Genomic DNA, 21028 nt, shown 5'->3' on the forward strand with positions numbered 1-21028 from the left:
AGCCCGGCCCCTGCGGCGCCAGTGCTCCGCCTCCTGACAGGCAGCAGCCAATGAGCGGCTCCTGCCTCCGGCCCTTAAGAACCCGGCGCACTCTCCCTGCAGCGGACGCGGCCAGCCTAGCACTCCAACGGAGTTTCCATGGAGACCGAGGCTGGGCCCGGGCAGCCTCGCGGCGTTACCATGGAGACAAGTCCCGGGCTGGGCCTCCGAGGCCCTGGCTCACCGCTGTCTCACAACCCCGCGGATCCGCTGTGCGAGACCGGAGCCGCGGTGGCGGCGGCACGCTGGGACCTGCGGAAACACTCTTTGCTCATCGTGATCGGTGATATCGGTACAGAGAGTCAGCTGAGGGCCGTGCGGGCCCACCTTGAACAAGGTGAGCCGCTGTCCTGGCTGTGCTCGGGACATCCTCCATCCCGAGCTTCTCCGCCATCTGCATTTACCTCCCAGAGCTTACGTCTGCATTCTCCATCCCTAGTATGCACTTGCTGAGATCTACGCGCCCTGTTAATCTGAGTCATCAGTCCATCACCTGCATCTTCCATGTCACGCGTCCATATCATCCCGAGCTCCCAACATCTCGCTTCCCATCCTTTCTGCACACCCCATGGCGCTCCGCAATCTCCCTGAAGCGGGGGAGCTCTGTGCAGCCCCTAGAGCCCCTCTGGTCACACCCTCTGTCCCACAGTGTCTCGGGCCAGATGTCCAAAAAGTCCTCATCTTCCCCTGAAGAGTCCATGTCCCTACCTTAGTTTCTTCTTTAGGATCCCTTAACAGGCACAGGGTGCTTTCTGAACGCTGCGGACAAATCTCAAAGCTCTCAGTGTTGGCGGCCAACCTGAGAGAGTGACCTTTGTGGCCAGAAGCTCCTCAATCCTCACGTCCCTCCCCAATTGCCTGCCAGTGGCGCAGTGCTGCGGAGCCACCTGCGGGTGGGAAGCAAGCCGCGGAGGGGTGAAGGCAAGGAGGGGGCATAGGAGAGTCTAGAATCCTACTTAGCTGTAAGAACCCTGGAAGGCAACCCCCAGTATCTGGGAATAGGCCCTTGGGTGTCACTTCTATTACGATTGGGTGACTCTGCAAGAAAACTTCTACATATAAACTCACTAATAACCAAGTTTAGCCTAAACTCTGCCCTTCTTCTGGCTCGGGCAAAGACCAAGAAAGGCACAGGATGGGAGATGGACATAGGTACTAACAATCTCTATTAAAGAGATCAGTGAAGCTGATCGTGACAGCTGTCCTTATCCCCTCCCTCTCCTTACCCTTCTTGTGAGCTTGGACGTGTTCCCTGAAGTCCAATCCTTCTGACCTTATTTAGAGCCCTCTTTGTTTCTTTTTCTCTCACAGGGATTCTCTCCTGGAACATTGACTTATCATCCTTTGACTTGAACCAACAATTGAGACTCTTCATTACGCGGCACCTAGCTCACTTCTCCTCAGAGGTCAAAGGTTAGGACTAGTGTCGTTTGTCTCAATCATTTGGGTGAGGGTTGGTCACAGTAGAGATTAGGCTGGGGAGAAGGGAGGGACGCTTCAGGAAAGTTGTAAAGCTTCATAGCTATCCCCACATACCCAATGCACTGTGAAGACAGATGGTATGATGGTAGAGAGAGCCCGGAGAATGTAATTTCTAACTGAGAAGAGGGTGGTCTATGGACAGCTGTTGACAAGTACTAAGGAAACAAGGTACTTGTCTTGAGTGATTGATCAATCACTCCCATGCAAAAATCCACTCTTTTTTTGTGTTCCCCTTTCTGTGTCCCCCAGCCTCCTTGCTTCCCTTTACAAAGATCCTTGAATCCCCCACTCACCTTTCCAGATCCTTGCTTAGAACTTTTCCTCAGACTGCACAGCCTACTCTCCAGGTTTCAGGGTTTCTGGTCCCTCCTTTGGACCAGCCAACAGATCACCAGAGCAGAGCAGAAATCTGGTGCCAAAGGCTGATGAGCACTGTCAAATCCAGGGTGGAAGCAGGGACTCCTAGCTTTACTGCTACAAGAGCTAGTCACACTCTGAGATTTGACTCTGAGATCAAAGTTCACAGGATGCAGTTTCCCATTGTGCTGGGTGGGAGAAATGGGTCAGGGATTTGAGTAAATAATATTTTAGGGGCTATCATTCCATGACAAGTATCTGTGGGGAGACTGAAGAAAGCCTCACATCCCATGGTAGAAGTGCTGGGCTTTCTGGTCATGTTGTTGGTAAATTTTAACACACCAATCCATGTGTCAGTGCCTTTATGGACTATGAAATCCATCCAACTGAACAGTTACTGCATCAAATGACTGAATTCATATCTTCTATAGATAATTCCATTATTTAGTATAGTAGATAGTCACCTCCCCTTCTCTTCCCGCTCCTCCTGCTAACTGCCACATCTTCAATCATTTCTCTGATCACTGACTCCTTTAGAGATGCTCCGAAGAGAGAATACAAGTTGAATATGACTAATGCTTCATTATCCTAAGAATATGTGCAGCATTTAAAAAATGTGAGGCTGGCATCTTCTTGATGTGACTGGCTTCTTGTGAAGCTAGCCACTCACTGTTTCGAGACTGGCTTCTGTTAAGAATTACTCATGTCATGGCTTCCTCCATTATCACTGATGATTGAAAATCCATAGTTTTACCACTTATTACTCCTAGGAGCTTTGGTACAAGGTTGGATAAGGGGATGACGGCAGACAAAATTAATGACCGCATTGAAGTTGGGGGAGTATCTGATGATGTTAATTCACACTGAATTCTCTATAACCTTGTCCTTTTGGCCACAGAGATTTAAGATTAGGCTGCTTTCTGGAATGATGTATGAATGAACAGACTTAAACCAAAATACTTAACCATTTTTCAAATTAAGATCTAGGGATGCTTGGGAAGACGCTTACAGGGAGATGCATAGTTACTCTCAGGGACCTCTCAGAAACAAGCACTGATATATAATAAACACCTGCCAGATCTTTTCCAAGAGTTATGCCATGGTGTCCCCAAGGGGCTTAGGGCAATATACCCAAGATCAGGGCTTACTTTAGCCTACTGAATTTTTTTTTATTTTTATTTTTTTTTGGTTTGGACATTTTTATGGTGGCCTGACTATCTCCCTGGAGAATAGTGGAGAATTTCCTGGAAAAACCCACAAGGCTCAAGACAGCCTCTGCCCCACCCATGCTGTCTCGTCTTTCAGCTGTCCCCACAAACAACAGTCAGTCCAGAGCAGCTGCAGACACTGCCCCTCCTTTCAGCCTCCATTTAACGGGGAGGCAAAGGGAACCAGGCTGCTGGGATGGGCTCAAGGGGATGTGCTAGCACCTTATGACTTAATCCTTTCTGCCTACCCACAGGCGGGGCCACCGTCCTTCTCACCTCTCCTCAAGCCCTGGGCTGAAATGCTGAGAAAAGGGACCAAAATGTATCCTACACTGACAGGGAGAGTGCAATCATTCCTAGCCACCTCCCCCTCCACACCCTCACAGGGAAAAGCAGGGACCCTTTAATGGAGAGTCAGTGGTCCAGCTCCTTCTAGAGGTCAAATCTGGTAATGTCTTTCCTAGGTGAATTGTGCACCAGGTAGTCTCCAATGGTGACTTGGAGCTTTCCTTTCTAACTCCTGCAAAAATCTGGAGCTTCCAAGCATTATAAAGCAAAACCAGAAACAATTAAGACAGTGGAAAACTGAGCTTAAATAACACTCCGATACTTCTATTACTGCGCACCTATAGGAAAGGAAGAGGGCTTCATAATGTATAATTCACGATGGATATTTAGGACTCTAAAACACACCGGCTGAAGGACGAGTTTGGAGGCCTTCGGCTCCTGTCTGGCTCTCCATTACCCCTGAAGTGCTCAGGAAGTGCTAGTTCTGTTACTTGCAACCATGAAAGCCATGCTGAATAAATAGAGTAGCTCATTGGTCCTTACAACTGGGTTTTATATTACTGTCTAAAATGAGATAGCAGGGACATAAACAGTACTTAAAGTCCTTTCCTGCAGGTACCTCCAGCTCTGGGTTTACCTGGAGCTAAGAGTTAGTCCGGTGTGAGATTCCGATTTAGGATTTCCCTGCATTTGTACATGGCAGGTTTAGGATTCTAGGTATGAAGCACTTTTTCATATTTTATGCCATTCACTTACTCATAGCATTATTGGAGGATGGTACTAATATTATACTCATTTTATAGCTCAGAAAGCAAGCTTTCAGAAAGGTTAAGTGGCTTGTTTAATATCATGATTAGCAAAATGGTAGCGTTAGGTCTCAAATCCAGGACTTCGGATCTCACTTTTTGTCTGAGCTCAGGCTTCTCTCTTTGGCATCTCACCATTTTATTGCGGCAGAGCCGAGGACCACAGGGGGTGTAGGGTTGGTTGTGGTGGGGGGCTGTTCAGAAGGTGAGGGCTGAAGGATAACACGCCACTGTGAGTTGGAACTGTGCCCAGCGTGTGGCCCTTGGGTGTAGCAGCTGAGAATAAGGGTCAGTTCTGCATGGGGCTGGGAAATGTTATTTTGTTCTCAAGCCAAATGTCTACTCAAGTTTCCCTCTTAGCACACTCCAGAGAGCCCTAGAAAGCAGAGAGAAGATGGAAGGTTTGAGGTGGGAGGAAATAAGAAGTATGAAGTTGCAGAAGGGAGGTGTTTCCGTTTTGTGATGCTCGGAACTCAGTTTGTGTTGTGAATCTCTGCAGATGGCTTCCTCTATCCCAATGGGGCTGTTGCCATGTTGCTGCTTTGCATCCCGGGATCTGAGCAAGGATTCCTCCCCCTCTGTGCTGCCTCTCTCCAGTACTGGTGGTGACTCAGCTCCTCCTCTCTTCTGGAGGCAGTTAAGGGGGGTGGGGGATGCTGAGAGCAGAGACTATTTTGGCTTCTCTGACCTTCAAAAGCTGCACTTGGCAGTCTGGGGCAAGGGTGGGGTTGGTGCTGGGGTATGAGTGGGTGGATGTCAATGTGAGGAAGGCATTAGGAGCTGGCCGGGACTGGGGAAGGTTGAGGGAAGAACTATGTGGGAGCCTGAGCATCACCCGGTTGGAATCAGGGGCGAGAGCTCTCCAGATCCTCCCTTTGAGTCCTCGAGCACGTCACTAAGTCTGAGACAGAAGTAGAGATGAAGGGAAACAGCGCCAATATTAGAAGGATTAAGATAGTATAAGACAGAGATATCAAAGAGACATAGAAAAGTGCGGAAACAAGAAGCGAACAGGGATCCAACATTCTACAGTCATAAGATTTTTTTTAAATCCAAAGAGTACTTTATATTACATTTAATAATTGGCCTATGGTAAGAAAATCATGCTTAGTCCTGGGGCCCTGGTGATCCTCCTTGGTCCCTGTTAACTCTTTCACTGAAACGCACGCAGAAGGCACCTGCCTCTTCATACACAGTGACCCAAGAATTCCAGTTTCAGGGCCTGTGTGGTTACTGAGCTATGCAGCATCAGCACAGAATTGCATGCTCCCAGGGTCCCTGTGCCCCACCCCAGATTGTCTAGGACCATGTGTCCACGCCAGAATTTCAAACTGCCCTCCAATCTAATATGAGACTTATTTCTGCCCTCCTCTGGTTTCTGCAGCTGTGGCTCAGAATTCAGCGCAACTCCCCTCCCCAGCCTTCCTCTCAAGCAGTCGCCTCACTCCCAACTCCATGCTTTCAGGCCCCCAGCCCCTTTGTCTCCTGCTCCTCCAGGGACTGAAGGTCATTCTCTGGGTCTGCGAGGAGAGGCAGCAGATGGTTCCTGAGAGAAGGGGGAGGGCCCAGGCAGCCCATACTTCCCGTATCTGTCAAAATGTGCCTTAGCACAGGGCTTTGGTCTTTTGGCTGATGCTAACAGAGTATTTCTTGACTAAGCAGGGTTGGGGGAGAAGGGCCCTAAGGGCCATTGGAGACCACCCTGCTGGCTCTTTGAGCTGCTAGACAACTCCTCAGCCCCAGCAGAAGCACCAGAGCACTGACATTGTGAAGGCAAAGAAACAGTTAAGTCTCCAGTGCCTCGTCATGGACCAGCCCCTCTTCCCCGCCCTGGCACCGCCCTCCCCATCAAGCGCCCCCCCCCCCACTCCCACCCCAAGTGCCGCAGACTCTTCCCTGAAGCTGCCGGCTGTGGCCGGAGCTGCAGCCTCCATGAGGGGCTCCCTCCCACACCCAGGGTAAGAACCGAACAGAACTGAAGGGCTTGGCATGGGGGGTGGGGGCTGCGTGATTGGGAGGTGGGATGGAGGTAATGGGCAGGGAGTTGATACCTAATCTGGTGTGTCTGGAACCGGCCCAGCGGGGTCGGCAGGGAGAGGGAACAGAGAGAAAATGAATATGACTAGCTATGGCACCAGCCTGGACCCAGAAGCAGGCGGAGGCCAATGGGGCCGAGACACTGACAGTCCATCTCTCTGGCTGGCGTGGGGGAGGGGGCTGGAAGACATCAGCCCAGGGGCAAGAGCAAGAGGGTGGTTTCAGTGGCTCAGCCTGACAGCCCGTGGCGCTGGAAGACTTTGGGGGCTGTGTCTTTGGGCATGGGCAGAAGAATCTGAGGGAAAGGCGGATGTTATGGGAATGCACCTAATGGGAGAGTCTCTGGGTGTCAGCTGCTAGATTGCTCAGCTGCTCCTATGCTGGGGGTGAGTGGAATGGCGAGTTTTTGCCAAGTAAGGGAAGGTGGGGGACACTGTCGAAAAGAAGGGAGGAAGAGATCATTAAGACGTGGCACGTGCCTCTTCACAGACCAACCTATTTGCAGTGGGCTCCTGGCACCCCTTTCCCTGCGATTGGCTTGAGATTAGGACTCTAAGCCCCCCATCTCTTTCTGGCTCCCTCCGGAGACTGAGAGGCCACTCTGGAGATTAAGAGCAAGCTCCCTCCCCAGCAGCTGCCCTGCATTCCCAGTCCTGCCAACCCCACAGGTTCCTAGTCATGGAACCTTCCCAGCCCCACCCCCACCTCATCTCTGCTTCTCTTCCCAAGATGGGGGCTCTTGAACAGAGGAGCCAGTTTCTTCTCCCTCTCTGTGTCCCCCACCAACACCCCCCATGCAGAGGCAGCCAAGAAAATGACTTGTCATGCTGGGGTGGGGGTGGAGCTGGAGCCTGAGCTCAGCGCGCACACTCACACACTGCGGCAAACTGCAGCTGCCCGAGTGCCCCCCCCTCTGCCTCACTGCAGAGACACCTGCCCTCCTGCCGGCTCAGCTTCAGCACCAGCAGCCTACCCCCACCCCCACACCATCAGTGGCCTAGGGAAATGCCCCTGCCCCACAAGAAGTCCTCTCCAGCAAAAAAGGAAAAACAAGTCCACCCCCTTCAGTGGGCTTGCTGGGGAAGCAGAAGAGAGAAACAGCCTTTTCTGCCGGGCCTGAAAAGGAGGGGTGCAGGATACAAACCATGTAGTTGCCAGTCAGAACTGGAGCGCACTTGGGTGAGGGTGAGGGTCTTGGGCCAAGAGAGGAGCTGGGATCAGAGAAGTCTGGTGGTTATAAGCAGGGGACTGTGAGGAATGATAGATTGGGGGGCCAGGGGGTGGTAGGTAGGGAGCATCTCAGCCTGTACCACAAATATTTCTCTTTCTGACCTTCCTAACTCAAATGTGAGACTCTGTGTGGATGTGGTGGGGCAGGGATGGGGGTAGGAATTGCCCTTCTAAATCTAAGCTACGGTACTGCAAGCTAGCCTAGGGCTGGCCATTCCCTGAACCTTGATATCCCTTACCTGCCCAAGCCCTGCCCCTGCTGTCCTCTGAACTGACCTCTAAGCTTCTCTCAATTCCCAAGTGAATAGAAGAGAAGCCTTGAGCTCCCCTTGGGCCCCACCCGTACTGTGTGGGGTTTGGTCTTCTGACACCAGCCATAGTTCACTTCCCCTGCAGCTGTAACTGCAGCCCCTTGCTGCCAGATCTGTCTGATCCTGGCACCAAGGCTCTTCCACTTAACAAAGGCTCTGGCCCCAGGCTCCTCTTGTCAGAGCCCCAGAAAGAGGAGAGAGCTGGGTCCCAGATGAGGGTCTAACTGAGAGATTGTGAGGCCTCCCACCAATATTCTCCAGACAGCCCACTCCCCGGCCATCTGTTCACCTCTGTTTGTAAGGTAACTCCACTGTGTGCTGCAATTGGTAAGGGCAGAAGCAGGGGATGGCGGCATCCTTCTTCATTATCTTCTGTCTAACCTGCCACTTTCTTTGCTGAGTTACCTGGTGTTTCATGTAAGCCTGGAGAAAGGAAGTAAATAGGGGATCTGAGGGTGTCTTATCTTTTGCTATGGCCTGGAGAACACTCTCTCCTGCCTTATTTGTTTCTTGTTTGTGAACCCTAGCTCCTTTCTCCATGGCAGAAGGCCCGTAGGAGAGAGGAGCAAGGATGAGAGGAGAAAGTGTTCATGAGGGATAGGTTGTAGGGTAGTGAACCAGGCTCTGGGGATTTGAAGGTGAGGTGGTAGATGGAGCTGTGAAACTTTTGGTGGTGAGAACAATATGATTGGATGCCTGTTTTTGAGTGCAGGATTGGCCTCTGAGGAATCAGAGAATAGAACAAGAAGTTATCATCCTATTTCTACTCTTTGGACGGTAAAACCCCAAGGGTTTAGACAGTGCAGACTTCTCTGAGTGTTTTGGAATGGGGATTCTGGCCTTGATGGGGTTTGGAAAGGAGGATGAGGAGTTTGTAAACAAAAAGTGACCATCTCCTTATTTCTAGGTACTCTGCTGGCACAAAAGCTCAAGATAGAGGCGGGCTGGAGAGGAGAGAGCTAAGTGAGGATGTCCCAGGAGCCCTCCCTCCAGCTGAACCTCACCCCCTCCGATCCCCAGGCAGCACCAGGAGCTTAGTGCTTGAGAGGGACAAAAGCTTCTTGTCAACAGGGCAGTCTGAGGCTGGATTCCAGGCAGAGGGTGTGGCAGATGAAGGGAGGGAGAAGACAGGCTATGTGGGAGAGGGGAGGGGGAAACCCTGAAACGAAGGGCTAGAGGAGCTAGCTGGTCCCGAGACCTTACTCAGCAGTGTTCAATGTGGCAGGAGCTAAGGATAATCAGGCGTCTCTTCTCCTAAGACCCATTTTCTAACAGTGCTTTCCTCTCCTGCCGCACACAATGCCTCTCTATTTTAGTCTATACCCACTCTCTTCAATACAAATCCCTGCATCTTTCTCTCAGGCCAGAGGACCCTCTGCCACCAGAGTGAGATCCTAGAGACCATCATCCTGGTAAACCCCAGTGCCGACAGCATCAGCTCTGAGGTAAGGCTAGGGCCGGTGCCTTGCCACGAGGGCCTGCTGAAAGAGCTGCAACCCACCCTTGCCAGTGCTACTGCTGTAAGGCCAAGAATTCCTGGACTTGGCTTTGAACCATCCTCTCTCTGCCATCTAAGCTACCTTACAATCCCCAGCCCCTTCTGGAGGTGTTGTGGTGCTACCGGTGGGGAACATGTCCTTGCAGTACTGAGGGGTAACCAGGAACATTCAGTGTCCTTCCCTGGGTTTCCGACATCTGTGACTACTCCCCTCCTTCCATTCTAGGTTCACCATCTCCTTAGCAGCCCATCAGCTCACAAACTACTGATCTTGAGTGGGCAAACTTTAGAGCCAGGGGGAGACCTCATCCTACAGAGTGGCACCTATTCCTATCAAAACTTTGTTCAGGTCCTTCACCACCCAGAGGTAAGTTCCATGTTTGCCTGTCTGGGAGGAACAGAATGTGGGATAGGACTGCGGGGAGGGAGCCAAGGAAGGGAAAATCTCATATTGCTTGACCATTGGGGGTCCTGGCAGAAAGGAAGGAGATCAGCTTGGAGAGAGGGGAAGATTAGCAGACTGAAGCTGAGTCCGGTTAAGACAACCCAGTGCCCTGATCAGCCTTCTATCTCCCATTCCTCTAGATTGCCCAACTGCTCAGCAATAGAGACCCTGGGATCCAAGCCTTCCTTACTGTGTCCTGCTTAGGGGAGGGTGATTGGAGCCATCTGGGACTATCCAGTTCCCAAGAGACCCTGCACCTCCGGCTGAACCCTGAGCCCATGCTGCCCACCATGGATGGTGTGGCTGAGTTCTCCGAGTATGTCTCTGAGACCGTGGATGTGCCATCCCCCTTTGACCTGCTAGAGCCCCCTACTTCCGGGGGCTTCCTCAAGCTCTCCAAGCCTTGCTGCTACATTTTCCCTGGCGGCCGTGGGGACTCTGCCCTCTTTGCCGTTAATGGTTTCAACATCCTGGTGGATGGTGGCTCCGATCGCAAGTCCTGCTTCTGGAAGCTGGTGCGACACCTGGACCGCATTGACTCCGTGCTGCTCACACACATCGGGGCCGACAACCTGCCTGGCATCAACGGCCTCCTGCAGCGCAAAGTGGCAGAACTGGAGGAGGAGCAGTCCCAGGGCTCCAGCAGCTACAGCGACTGGGTAAAGAACCTCATCTCCCCTGAGCTCGGAGTGGTCTTCTTCAACGTGCCCGATAAGCTGCGGCTGCCCGATGCCTCCCGGAAGGCCAAGCGCAGCATTGAGGAGGCCTGCCTCACTCTGCAGCACCTACACCGCCTGGGCATCCAGGCCGAGCCTCTGTACCGTGTGGTCAGCAACACCATTGAGCCACTGACCCTCTTCCACAAGATGGGGGTGGGCCGGCTGGACATGTACATCCTCAACCCTGTCAAGGACAGCAAGGAGATGCAGTTCCTCATGCAGAAGTGGGCAGGCAACAGTAAAGCTAAGACAGGCATTGTTCTGGCGAACGGAAAGGAAGCGGAGATCTCGGTGCCCTACCTGACCTCTATCACTGCGCTGGTGGTCTGGCTGCCAGCCAACCCCACTGAGAAGATTGTGCGTGTGCTTTTTCCCGGAAATGCTCCCCAGAACAAGATCTTGGAGGGCCTGGAAAAGCTTCGCCACCTGGACTTCCTGCGCTACCCCGTGGCCACGCAGAAGGATATGACCACCGGGGCTGTGCCTGCCAACCTCAAACCCAGCAAAATCAAACAGCGGGCTGACAGCAAGGAGAGCCTCAAGGCCACTACGAAGACATCTGTGAGCAAGCTGGCCAAACGGGAGGAAGTGGCTGAAGAAGGAGCTAAGGAGGCCCGCTCAGAACTGGCTAAGGAGTTAGCCAAGACAGAGAAGAAGGTAAAGGAATCATCTGAGAAGGTTCCAGAGAAGCCTGCCAAGCCTGAGAGGGTGAGGACAGAGTCGAGTGATGCATTGAAGGCAGAGAAGCGAAAGCTGATCAAAGACAAGGTGGGGAAGAAGCACCTAAAAGAAAAGATTTCAAAGCTGGAAGAGAAAAAAGACAAAGAGAAAAAAGAGATCAAGAAGGAGAGGAAGGAGCTCAAGAAAGATGAAGGAAGGAAGGAGGAGAAGAAGGATGCCAAGAAGGAGGAGAAGAGGAAAGATACCAAACCTGAGGTCAAGAAGATTTCCAAGCCAGACCTGAAGCCCTTTACCCCTGAGGTACGTAAGACCCTCTACAAAGCCAAAGCCCCTGGCAGAGTCAAGGTAGAAAAGAGCCGGGCTGCCCGTGGGGAGAAGGAGCTGTCCTCTGAGCCCCGGACACCTCCAGCTCAGAAGGGGGCTGTACCACTCCCAGCAGTCAGTGGGCACAGGGAGCTGGTCCTGTCTTCACCAGAGGACCTCACACAGGACTTTGAGGAGATGAAACGTGAGGAGAGGAGGTTGCTGGCTGAACAAAAGAACATAGGACTAGGAGAGAAACCACTCCTTCCACACACTGCAGAGGAGGGACTCCCAAGCACAGCTGCCCAGGGGATACCATCCTCTGTCCCAGGGCTGGAACAAGAGAAGTCTGTGGTGAAGGAGAAAGAGGTTGTCCCAGACATCCCTGAGGAACAAGGCAGCAAGGATAGAGGCCCAGACTCTGGGGCTGAAACAGAGGAAGAGAAAGATACCTGGGAGGAAAAGAAGCAGAAGGAAGCAGAGAGGCTCCCCGATAGGACAGAAGCCAGAGAGGAAAGTGAACCTGAGGTGAAGGAGGATGTGATAGAGAAGGCTGAGTTAGAAGAAATGGAGGAGGTGCCCCCTTCAGATGAGGAAGAGGAAGAGACAAAGGCTGAGGGTTTTTACCAAAAACATATGCGGGAAGCCTTGAAGGTAACCCCAAGAGGCAGGGAAGTGGGACTCCAGGGTAAGGCACCTGAGAAGGAGACCTCATCCTTCCTAAGCAGCCTGGCCACACCTGCAGGAGCCACTGAGCACGTCTCTTACATCCAGGATGAGACCATCCCCGGCTACTCAGAGACCGAGCAGACCATCTCAGATGAGGAGATCCACGATGAACCGGAGGAGCGCCCAGCTCCACCTCGATTTCCTCCAAGTACATATGACCTTCCCGGGCCTGAAGGTCCTGGCCCCTTTGAGGTGAGCCAGCCTGCAGACAGTGTTGTTCCTGTCACCTCCAGCAAAGGCTATGGAGCACCAGAGACTGAACTCGCCTACCCTCCCAATATGGTGGCCGCCCCTTTGGCTGAAGAGGAGCACGTGTCCTCGGCTACCTCAATCACTGAGTGTGACAAGCTTTCTTCTTTCGCCACATCTGTGGCTGAGGACCAGTCTGTGGCTTCACTCACAGCTCCCCAGACAGAGGAGACAGGCAAGAGCTCCCTGCTGCTTGACACAGTCACAAGCATCCCATCATCCCGCACTGAAGCCACTCAAGGCTTGGACTATGTGCCATCGGCTGGTACCATCTCACCCACCTCCTCACTGGAAGAAGACAAGGGCTTCAAATCACCACCTTATGAGGATTTCTCTGTGACTGGGGAGTCAGAGAAGAGAGGAGAGATCGTAGGGAGGGGTTTGCCTGGAGAGAGAGCTGTGGAAGAGGAAGAGAAGACCGCAAATGTAGAGATGTCTAAGAAACTTCACAGTCAATATGGAACCCCGATGTTTGGTGCCCCTGGTCATACCCTATATCCAGGGGAACCAGCCTTTGGAGAATTGGAGGAGCGCTGCCTCAGCCCGGATGACAGCACAGTGAAGATGGCCTCTCCTCCACCATCGGGCCCTCCCAGTGCCACCCACACACCCTTTCATCAGTCCCCAGTGGAAGAAAAGTCTGAGCCCCAAGACTTTCAGGAAACAGGCTCCTGGGGAGACACTAGGCGTACGCCAGGTGTGGGCAAGGAAGATGCTGCAGAGGAGACAGTCAAGCCAGGGCCTAAAGGGGACACACTACAAGAGGGGGGAAAGGTACCTCCTCCCAGGAGCCCCCAGGCCCAGGAAGCAGCCATCAGCATTGTTGGAGGACATACAGGCTATACCATCCAATTGTTGCCAGAACAGGACAAAGCAATAGTTTTTGAGACTGTGGAGGCACGAGAGCCCACAGGCCCAATTCTGGGAACAGAAGCCCCTCCCAGAGATTTGAGGACATCACTCCAAGAACCTGGCGAACCTCAGAAAGACGAGGTGCTCCAATGTCCTGACCGAAGCCTCTCCCCTGATGATGCAGAGTCTCTCTCTGTCCTCAGTGTGGTCTCCCCAGACATTGCCAACCGGGAAGCCATCCTCAGGTCTCCCTGTGGCCTGACAGAGCAGCACCTACACAAAGACCTTTGGCCACAGGTATCTCCAGAAGACACCCGGTCACTTTCTCTCTCAGAAGAGAGTCCCAGCAAGGAGACCTCTCTGGATATCTCTTCTAAGCAGCTGTCTCCAGAAAGCCTTGGTACCCTCCAGTTTGGGGAATTAAGCCTTGGAAAGGAAGAAAGGGGGCCTGTGATGCAGGCTGAGGATACCTCTAAGCACCTAGCCCCCATGTCTAGTCCAGAACCCCATGCAGCCACAGTGTCTCCTCCCACAGATGGGAACACTGGATACTCTCCACAGGCAGACATCACAGGTGAGAGCGCTGATGGAAAATTACCTGCCAGCTCCTCTCACTCTGCATTGTTGGGAGACGGGAAGCACTCACCTGGAGTGATCACAAGCCCAGGTGAACACATTCTGACACCTGATAACTCCCTCACCAAGAGTCCTGAGTCTTTGTCAAGCCCTGCCATGGAGGACATTGCCAAGAAATGGGAAGGTAAAGTTCCAGAGTTAAAAGACAAAGCCCCAGAGCAGAAGGATAAGGGACCTGAGCCAAAGGATGAAGTCCTACAGCAGAAGGACAAGACTCTGGAGCAGACAGACATTGTCATAGAGCAGAAGGGTACAGCCGTCGATCAGAAAGGTGAGGCTCGGGAAGAAAAGCACAAGGGTGTGGAACAGCAGGATAAGACTTTAGAACAAAAAGTCAGAGGCTTAGAAGAAAGGGACACAGCTCTGGGAAAGAAGGACAAGGCCCTGGAACCCAAAGACAAAGAGTTAGAACAAAAAGACAAGGCCCTGAAACAGGAGGACAGGGTTCCAAAAGAGAAAAATGAGACCTTAGAACAAAAAGTCAGAGACTTGGAACATAAAGACAAGACTCCAGAGGACAAGGTCCCTGAACTGAAGGGCAAAGCCTTAGAACAGACAGACAAAGCCCCTCAACAGAAAGACAAGGCCTTAGAAAAGGAGGATCAGGCCTTAGAACAAAAGTACTGGGCCTTAGGACAGAGGGATACAGCCCTGGAACAAAACAGTAAGGCTCTTGAATGGCAAAATAAAGCTCTGGAAGAGAAGGACAAAATCCAGAAGGAGAGCCCAGTGCAAGAGGAGAAAACGATGAAACCAACGGAGAAGATCCTAGAGGGAAAATCTCCAGAAAAAGTCAAGGCTGTGGAACCGAAGGAAGAAGCTGTGCTGGAAAAGACCAAAGCTCTGGGGCTGGAAGGGAGCCCAGTACAGGACAAGACCCGGGAGCAGGAGGAGAAATACTGGAAGGAGCAGGATGTGGTCCAGGAGTGGCAAGAAATGTCCCCAACCAGAGGGGAGCCAGTTGGGAAACAGAAAGAGTCTGCCCGGCCCTGGGAGGACACATCTCCTGAGCAAGAGGACAGGTACTGGAGGGGCAGAGAGGATGTGGCCTTGGAACAGAACACATACTGGAGTGATCTGAACTGTGAGCGGAAGGTCTGGTTCCCTCGTGAGCTGGATGGCCCGGGGACCCGGCCACGGTACGCGGAAGAACGGGAGAGCACTTTCCTCGATGAAGGTCCAGAAGATGAGCAAGAAATGCCCCATTTGGAGCACATGCCCCAGAGCCCCTGGGCCTCAGACTTCAAGGGTTTCCAGGAGCCCTCATCGCAGAAAGGGCTTGAAGTGGAGCGCTGGCTTGCTGAATCACCAGTTGGGCTGCCCCCAGAGGAAGAAGACAAGCTGACTCGCTCCCCTTTTGAGATCATCTCTCCTCCAGCCTCCCCACCTGAGATGGCTGGTCAGAGAGTTCCTCTGGCCCCAGGACAAGACAGCCCTAGCCCAGAGCCTAAGCCCAAGCCACCCATGAAGAACGAACCTACCACACCCTCATGGCTGGCTGAAATCCCACCGTGGGTGCCCAAGGACAGACCCCTGCCCCCTGCACCCCTCTCCCCAGCTCCAGCTCCCCCAACTCCTTCCCCTGAGCCACACACCCCTGCGCCCTTCTCCTGGGGCACAGCCGAGTATGACAGTGTGGTGGCTGCAGTGCAGGAGGGGGCAGCGGAGTTAGAAGGTGGGCCATACTCACCCCTTGGGAAGGACTACCGCAAGGCTGAAGGGAAAACGGAAGAAGAAGGTCAGGCTGGGGCTCCTGACAGCAGCTCCCACAGCTCAAAGGTCCCAGACGCCAGTGACAGCCATGCCACCAAGGAGCCCGAGCAGACTGAGCCAGAGCAGAGAGAGCCCACGCCCTATCCTGATGAGAGAAGCTTTCAGTACGCGGACATCTATGAGCAGATGATGCTTACTGGGCTTGGCCCTGCGTGCCCCACTAGGGAGCCTCCTCTTGGAGCAGCTGGGGATTGGCCCCCACACATCTCAACCAAGGAGGAGGCTGCCGGCCGAAACACATCTGCAGAGAAGGAGCTTTCATCTCCTATCTCACCCAAAAGCCTCCAATTCAACACCCCGTCCTTCAGCTATGCAGCCCTGGTGGGACCCACTGTACCCCCCAGGCAGGAGCCAGAGCCAAGTGTGGAGCGCAGCCTCACCCCCCCTGCAATACCCCCCCGTGCTCCTATCCCCCCGAGCAAAGGCCCAAGCCCCCCTCTTAATGGTAACATCCTGAGCTGTAGCCCAGATAGAAGAAGCCTATCCCCCAAGGAACCAGGCCGGAGTCACTGGGATGACAGCACTAGTGACTCAGAGCTAGAGAAGGGTGCTCGGGACCAGTCAGAGAAGGAGGCCCAGTCTCCAAGTCCCCCTCACCCCATTCCTGCAGGGGCCCCCAAACTGTGGCCTGAAAGTGAGGCACATAGCAGCCCTTCCTCGGACTCTCACCTGGGTCCTGCCCGACCAAGCCTGGACTTCCCTGCTTCGGCCTTTGGTTTCTCCTCATTGCAGCCAGCTCCTCCACAGCTGCCCTCTCCAGCTGAACCCCGCTCGGCACCATGTGGCTCCCTTGCCTTCTCTGGAGACCGAGCTCTGGCTCTGGCTCCAGGTCCCCCCACCAGAGCCCGGCATGATGAGTACTTAGAAGTGACTAAGGCCCCCAGCCTGGACTCCTCACTGCCCCAGCTCCCATCACCCAGCTCTCCTGGGGCCCCTCTCCTCTCCAATCTGCCACGTCCCGCCTCACCAGCCCTATCTGAAGGCTCCTCTTCTGAGGCCACCACACCTGTGATTTCGAGTGTGGCTGAGCGCTTCCCTCTTGGCCTGGAGGCTGCGGGACAGGGGTCTGTAGAGCTGGTCCCAGGAATGGAAGCAGCTGCCCACAGCCTCTGGGACCTCACTCCTCTGAGCCCAGCACCTCCAGCTTCACTGGACTTGGCCCCAGCTCCAGCTCCAAGCCGGCCTGGAGACTTGAAGGATGACACCCTATCCCGCCACCTCGAGTGCTCCGTGGCAGCCCCCAAGAAGCCAAGCACCTTCCAGGGTCCCTCTGGAGACTGGGCCACTAATGGTCCAAGTGAAAGCAGCCCCAACCCCCCGGGCCTTGCCCCAGCCAGGGCTGAGAAAGAAGCAGCTGAGGCATATACTGCCTGGGAACGTGGGGCCTGGCACGAAGGAGCTGAGCGGAGCTCCCGGCCTGACACGCTGCTTTCCCCTGAGCAGCCACTGTGCCCTGGAGGGGAGTCTGGGGGCCCACCTACAAATATCTCCCCTGAGATGGAGGCTGGGCCCCAGGGATGTGCCCCTGAGCCCCGGCCCCACCGTGGGGAGCTCTCACCATCCTTCCTGAACCCACCTCTGCTCCGATCCATGAATGACAGTGACCACTCAACTGAGGAAGCTCGGCTGGTAGGGAAAGGGGGGCGACGCCGGGCGGGGGGCCCCGGGACCACAGGGGGCCCCTGCCCTGTGGCAGATGAGACACCCCCAACGTCAGCCAGTGACTCAGGCTCCACACAGTCAGATTCTGACGTTCCGCCAGAAACGGAGGAGTGTCCGTCCATCACAGCTGAGGCAGCCCTTGACTCAGATGAGGATGGGGACTTCCTGCCTGTGGACAAAGCTGGAGGGGTCAGTGGCTCGCACCATCCCAGGCCTGGTCATGACCCACCCCCTATCCCCCAGCCAGATCCCCGCCCAGCCCCTCCCCGCCCTGATGTGTGCATGGCTGACCCTGAGGGGCTAAGCTCAGAGTCTGGAAGGGTAGAGAAGCTACGGGAAAAGGAGAAAGCACAGGGGAGAGTAGGGCGTAGGACCTCAGGCAGGGCCAAGCCAGCATCTCCTGCCCGGCGCCTGGATCTTCGGGGAAAACGCTCACCTACCCCTGGTAAAGGTCCTGCAGATCGAGCATCCCGGGTCCCACCCCGGCCACGCAGCACTCCAAGCCAGGTCATCCCAGCAGAGGAAAAGGATGGACACAGCCCCATGTCCAAAGGCCTAGTAAATGGACTCAAGGCAGGACCGAGTAAGTATGACGTGAAAAGTAGGAGATTGTGAATTGGGGCTGGGTGTGGTTGGTCAAAGGTTCCAGGAGTGGGAGTGAGGGAAGGAGGGAGAAGGTAGCCCAAAGCCGTCTACTTTCCCTCTACAACGAGTCCTGGCTTGTCTCTACAGCAGCCTTGGGTTCCAAGGGCGGCTCTGGTCCCCCTGTATATGTGGATCTCGCCTATATCCCGAATCATTGCAGTGGCAAGACTGCTGACCTTGACTTCTTCCGACGAGTGCGTGCATCCTACTATGTGGTCAGTGGGAATGACCCTGCCAATGGCGAGCCAAGCCGGGCTGTGCTGGATGCCCTGCTGGAGGGCAAGGCCCAATGGGGGGAGAATCTTCAGGTGAGTGGCACGGGATGCCAAGGAGGTATTCTGGTTAAAGCTTCCCAAGAGGCAATAGTGGAACAGTCTTTATTTATAAAAGGACTGAGCCCTTTCTATGGGCAGTGGAACTACTTTTTGGACCTACAGATGCCCCGTTCCCCTCACTTCCCTTCCCTTCACATTTTCACATCTGGCATGTCTTGTCTACTTCCTAGGTGACTCTGATCCCTACTCATGACACGGAGGTGACTCGTGAGTGGTACCAGCAGACTCATGAGCAGCAGCAACAACTGAATGTCCTGGTCCTGGCTAGCAGCAGCACCGTGGTCATGCAGGATGAGTCCTTCCCAGCCTGCAAGATTGAGTTCTGAAAGAACCACTCTCCCTTCCCCAAGGATCTGCTCCCCCAGCTCCCTTAGGGAATGGCTACTGCTGAGTCCTTTGGGGTTGGGGGACATGGGAGCTGGGGAAGGAGGGGGTAGAGGACAGGATGTCTTGTGAGGATTCGGGCTGGGCTAAATAGGAGGGGTTGTCCCTTCCCCTCATCCATACCTGCGAGAAATCTCAAAACCAAAGGTAACGGGAGGGTGGAAATCAGGATAGGAGGTCACCTGATGCCCGAGAACCCTGGAGTGACACCCTCTCCTAGCATTGCCAAATGCTGGTATTGGGTGGGGAGTGAGAATGGTCTGAGAGAGCAGCCTCCTCCCTCACTGGAGGGAGATCTTATCCCTAATCCCAGGGACCTCTTTATCTCAATCTATTTATTTAGCATCCCAAGGAAGGATTTCCAATAGTAACTTATGTGACCTGGGGGCAGGATACTGTCAGTGAGGTGCCCAGAGCTGCGCCCTTTTCTCCATCTCCCATCCCCTTAACCCACCAGGGTCTGGGTTCCAGCAGGGGTCTGGGGGTACACCGCTGCTATGCTGTCCCACTGCTTCCCTCTGTATCTGAATGTCTCAATTCAAAACGTGAAGCTCTTTTAACCAACAGACTGGTGAGAGAAGAAAAGAGCTTATACTCCCTGCCCTTGCTTCATACCATTCACATCCCAGAGCTGTGCCCAGACCAGGCCTACTGGGCAGCACAAAGGGGCCAGGAGAGCCCAGCCTCAATCCCAGAATTTTCCAAGCTCCCTGACCTTTTGAAGTTTTCACCCACCCATCCCAATTATCCCGATCCCTTCTCATCCCCTGCTTGGCTTCTCTGCATGTGGTCATCCACTGTGGCCTGGTGTGTAATGGGTTAAAAATAAGCCACTGCCTGACATCCTAACATTTGACATCCCAGCAATGTGTGACTCCCCCAACATTCCACAATGCCATCCTGCAGCTGAAATGGGAACTCTGGCAGCCTTTCCAGCCCCAAACTCTTGGACAGAGGATCTGGAAGGTGGAGGCCATGCCAGAGGACTTGGGGAAAATGAGAGGGAGGAAGCAAAGAGGGAGAAGATACTGAGCTAAAGCTTAATTCCTACTGAGTGATATGAAAACAGGCTGATAATTCCATCTCAGGAGAGGACCTCACCCCAAGCAAGCCAATGAGCAGCCCTGCCAGACTACTGCTGGACTGAAATCCAGACGCTCTCAGGGCTGGGCTTTTCTGCCAAATGACTGTGTGGAAACCAAAATGAGCCCGCCTGTCTTCTTCCTAGCTCCACCCTCCCCGTGCTGCTGTGCTCTGCTCTTTCCCACTCTTCCCCGCTATAGTTCCCAGCTGCTGTAACAGAGACGCCTCCAACTCTAACAATAAATCAAGTTCATTACAGATGCTGTAGTGCTGCTTAGGCTTTTTCTGACACCACATGTTGCTTAGTTGCTGGGCCCTGGCTTCCTCTCTGCTTCTCCCAGCACAGTCATTTATCTTGATGTCTTTGATATCTGAAGCAATTCCAGGACCCAGGGAAGTCAGAGAACGTAGGGTGGGTGAAGGTAGAAAAAAAAGGATGAGGAGCCAGCATAATTTCTGAAAATGGATGAGAATGCCTGAGTGTGGGGAATAGGGCCCAAGGGTGGGAACATACATTTGGTTTGGGAGAGGGAAATGGAGTAGAGGGTCTCCTGGGAAGGGGATCTGCATACCACGGGGTCAAGAGCTGAGCACCAAATAACCAGCAGATACCTCGGATAGGGTGACACCAGAGGTAAGGAACTGAGGGGTCCTAAGAGATCCAGAGCCTATTGAGGGTATAAACACATCTCACCTGTGCAGTTAGGATTTTCGTGGATGAAACCCTTTATAGTCCTGGGTATGTCAGAAGAAGCCAAGTTGTGAATGGGACTACCCGGGCAGGGGCATATGCCAGCCCTCCCAATGTTCTGGGCTCTCCCAATGTGAAGGTGTCAAGGGGGTAATGAAAGAGCGTAACCCCTTTATGTCAATACTTCCTGATACTCCAAAGCATCAGAGTAAAAAATTAAGAGGGTGACTCCAGGGATCTGGTGAGAAGACATTGTATACCCCCCGGTGCTTCACAGAGACATAACCTCTCTCCCCCGCAACACGACTTATTAAAGCAGAGAGGGTGGTGGGCTGATTACAGTAGGGACCTCCTGGGATGCCTCTAGATTTTCATAGCCCGTTCCTGCTCATCTACAAAGGCTTTTGGCTGGCTCAGATTAATTCAGTCACAGACGTGATTAACTTTGTCATATTCATTCTTGAATTTACGAAGACATCACCACCACTACCATTCTCATTATTTCGTATTTATTGAGCACTCATAATGTTCTGCCCCCCCCACTCCAATGACCACATTACCTGTCCTACCCACCCCCATTCCCAT

At 53.5% G+C, this 21028-nt stretch overlaps 2 protein-coding genes across 6 annotated transcripts in view; one reads left to right on the forward strand and one right to left on the reverse strand.

The window, feature by feature from the left end:
* The window catches only part of TP53BP1 (tumor protein p53 binding protein 1), an 86284-nt gene extending 85356 nt beyond the window's left edge, over positions 1-928 (reverse strand). Inside the window, exon 1 of the mRNA XM_019725347.3 lies at positions 748-928. The gene's annotated coding sequence lies outside the window, so the exon portion shown is untranslated. The remainder of the gene's footprint in view (positions 1-747) is intronic.
* Positions 94-20010, forward strand: MAP1A (microtubule associated protein 1A). Of its 5 annotated transcripts, XM_019725344.3 has the most exons (8): positions 94-376; positions 1351-1452; positions 9121-9203; positions 9483-9623; positions 9842-11401; positions 12179-17888; positions 18038-18258; positions 18456-20010. In XM_019725344.3, exons 1-8 carry the CDS (start codon positions 139-141, stop codon positions 18609-18611), a joined length of 8211 nt encoding a protein of 2736 aa, XP_019580903.3. In that variant the 5' UTR covers positions 94-138; the 3' UTR covers positions 18612-20010. The 5 variants fall into 5 exon arrangements, with proteins under 5 accessions (XP_019580903.3, XP_019580901.3, XP_074183931.2 ...); XM_019725342.3 differs by having other exon boundaries at positions 9842-17888; XM_074327831.2 differs by lacking the exons at positions 94-376; positions 1351-1452 and adding an exon at positions 6011-6138.
* Positions 20011-21028: the final 1018 nt, after the last annotated feature.

Source organism: Rhinolophus sinicus, chromosome 3 (genome assembly GCF_057876585.1).
Source record: "Rhinolophus sinicus isolate RSI-liver-muscle chromosome 3, RSI-T2T, whole genome shotgun sequence".
NCBI classification, from domain to species: Eukaryota; Metazoa; Chordata; class Mammalia; order Chiroptera; family Rhinolophidae; genus Rhinolophus; species Rhinolophus sinicus.

Bases quoted from the DNA above. Each gene is read 5' to 3' on its own strand.
- MAP1A (XM_019725342.3), top strand. From the start codon at position 139: ATGGAGACCGAGGCTGGGCCCGGGCAGCCTCGCGGCGTTACCATGGAG. The intron at 9,624-9,841 runs GTAAGTTCCATG...CCATTCCTCTAG, and splicing joins AGGTCCTTCACCACCCAGAG to ATTGCCCAACTGCTCAGCAA. The intron at 18,259-18,455 runs GTGAGTGGCACG...TCTACTTCCTAG, and splicing joins AATGGGGGGAGAATCTTCAG to GTGACTCTGATCCCTACTCA.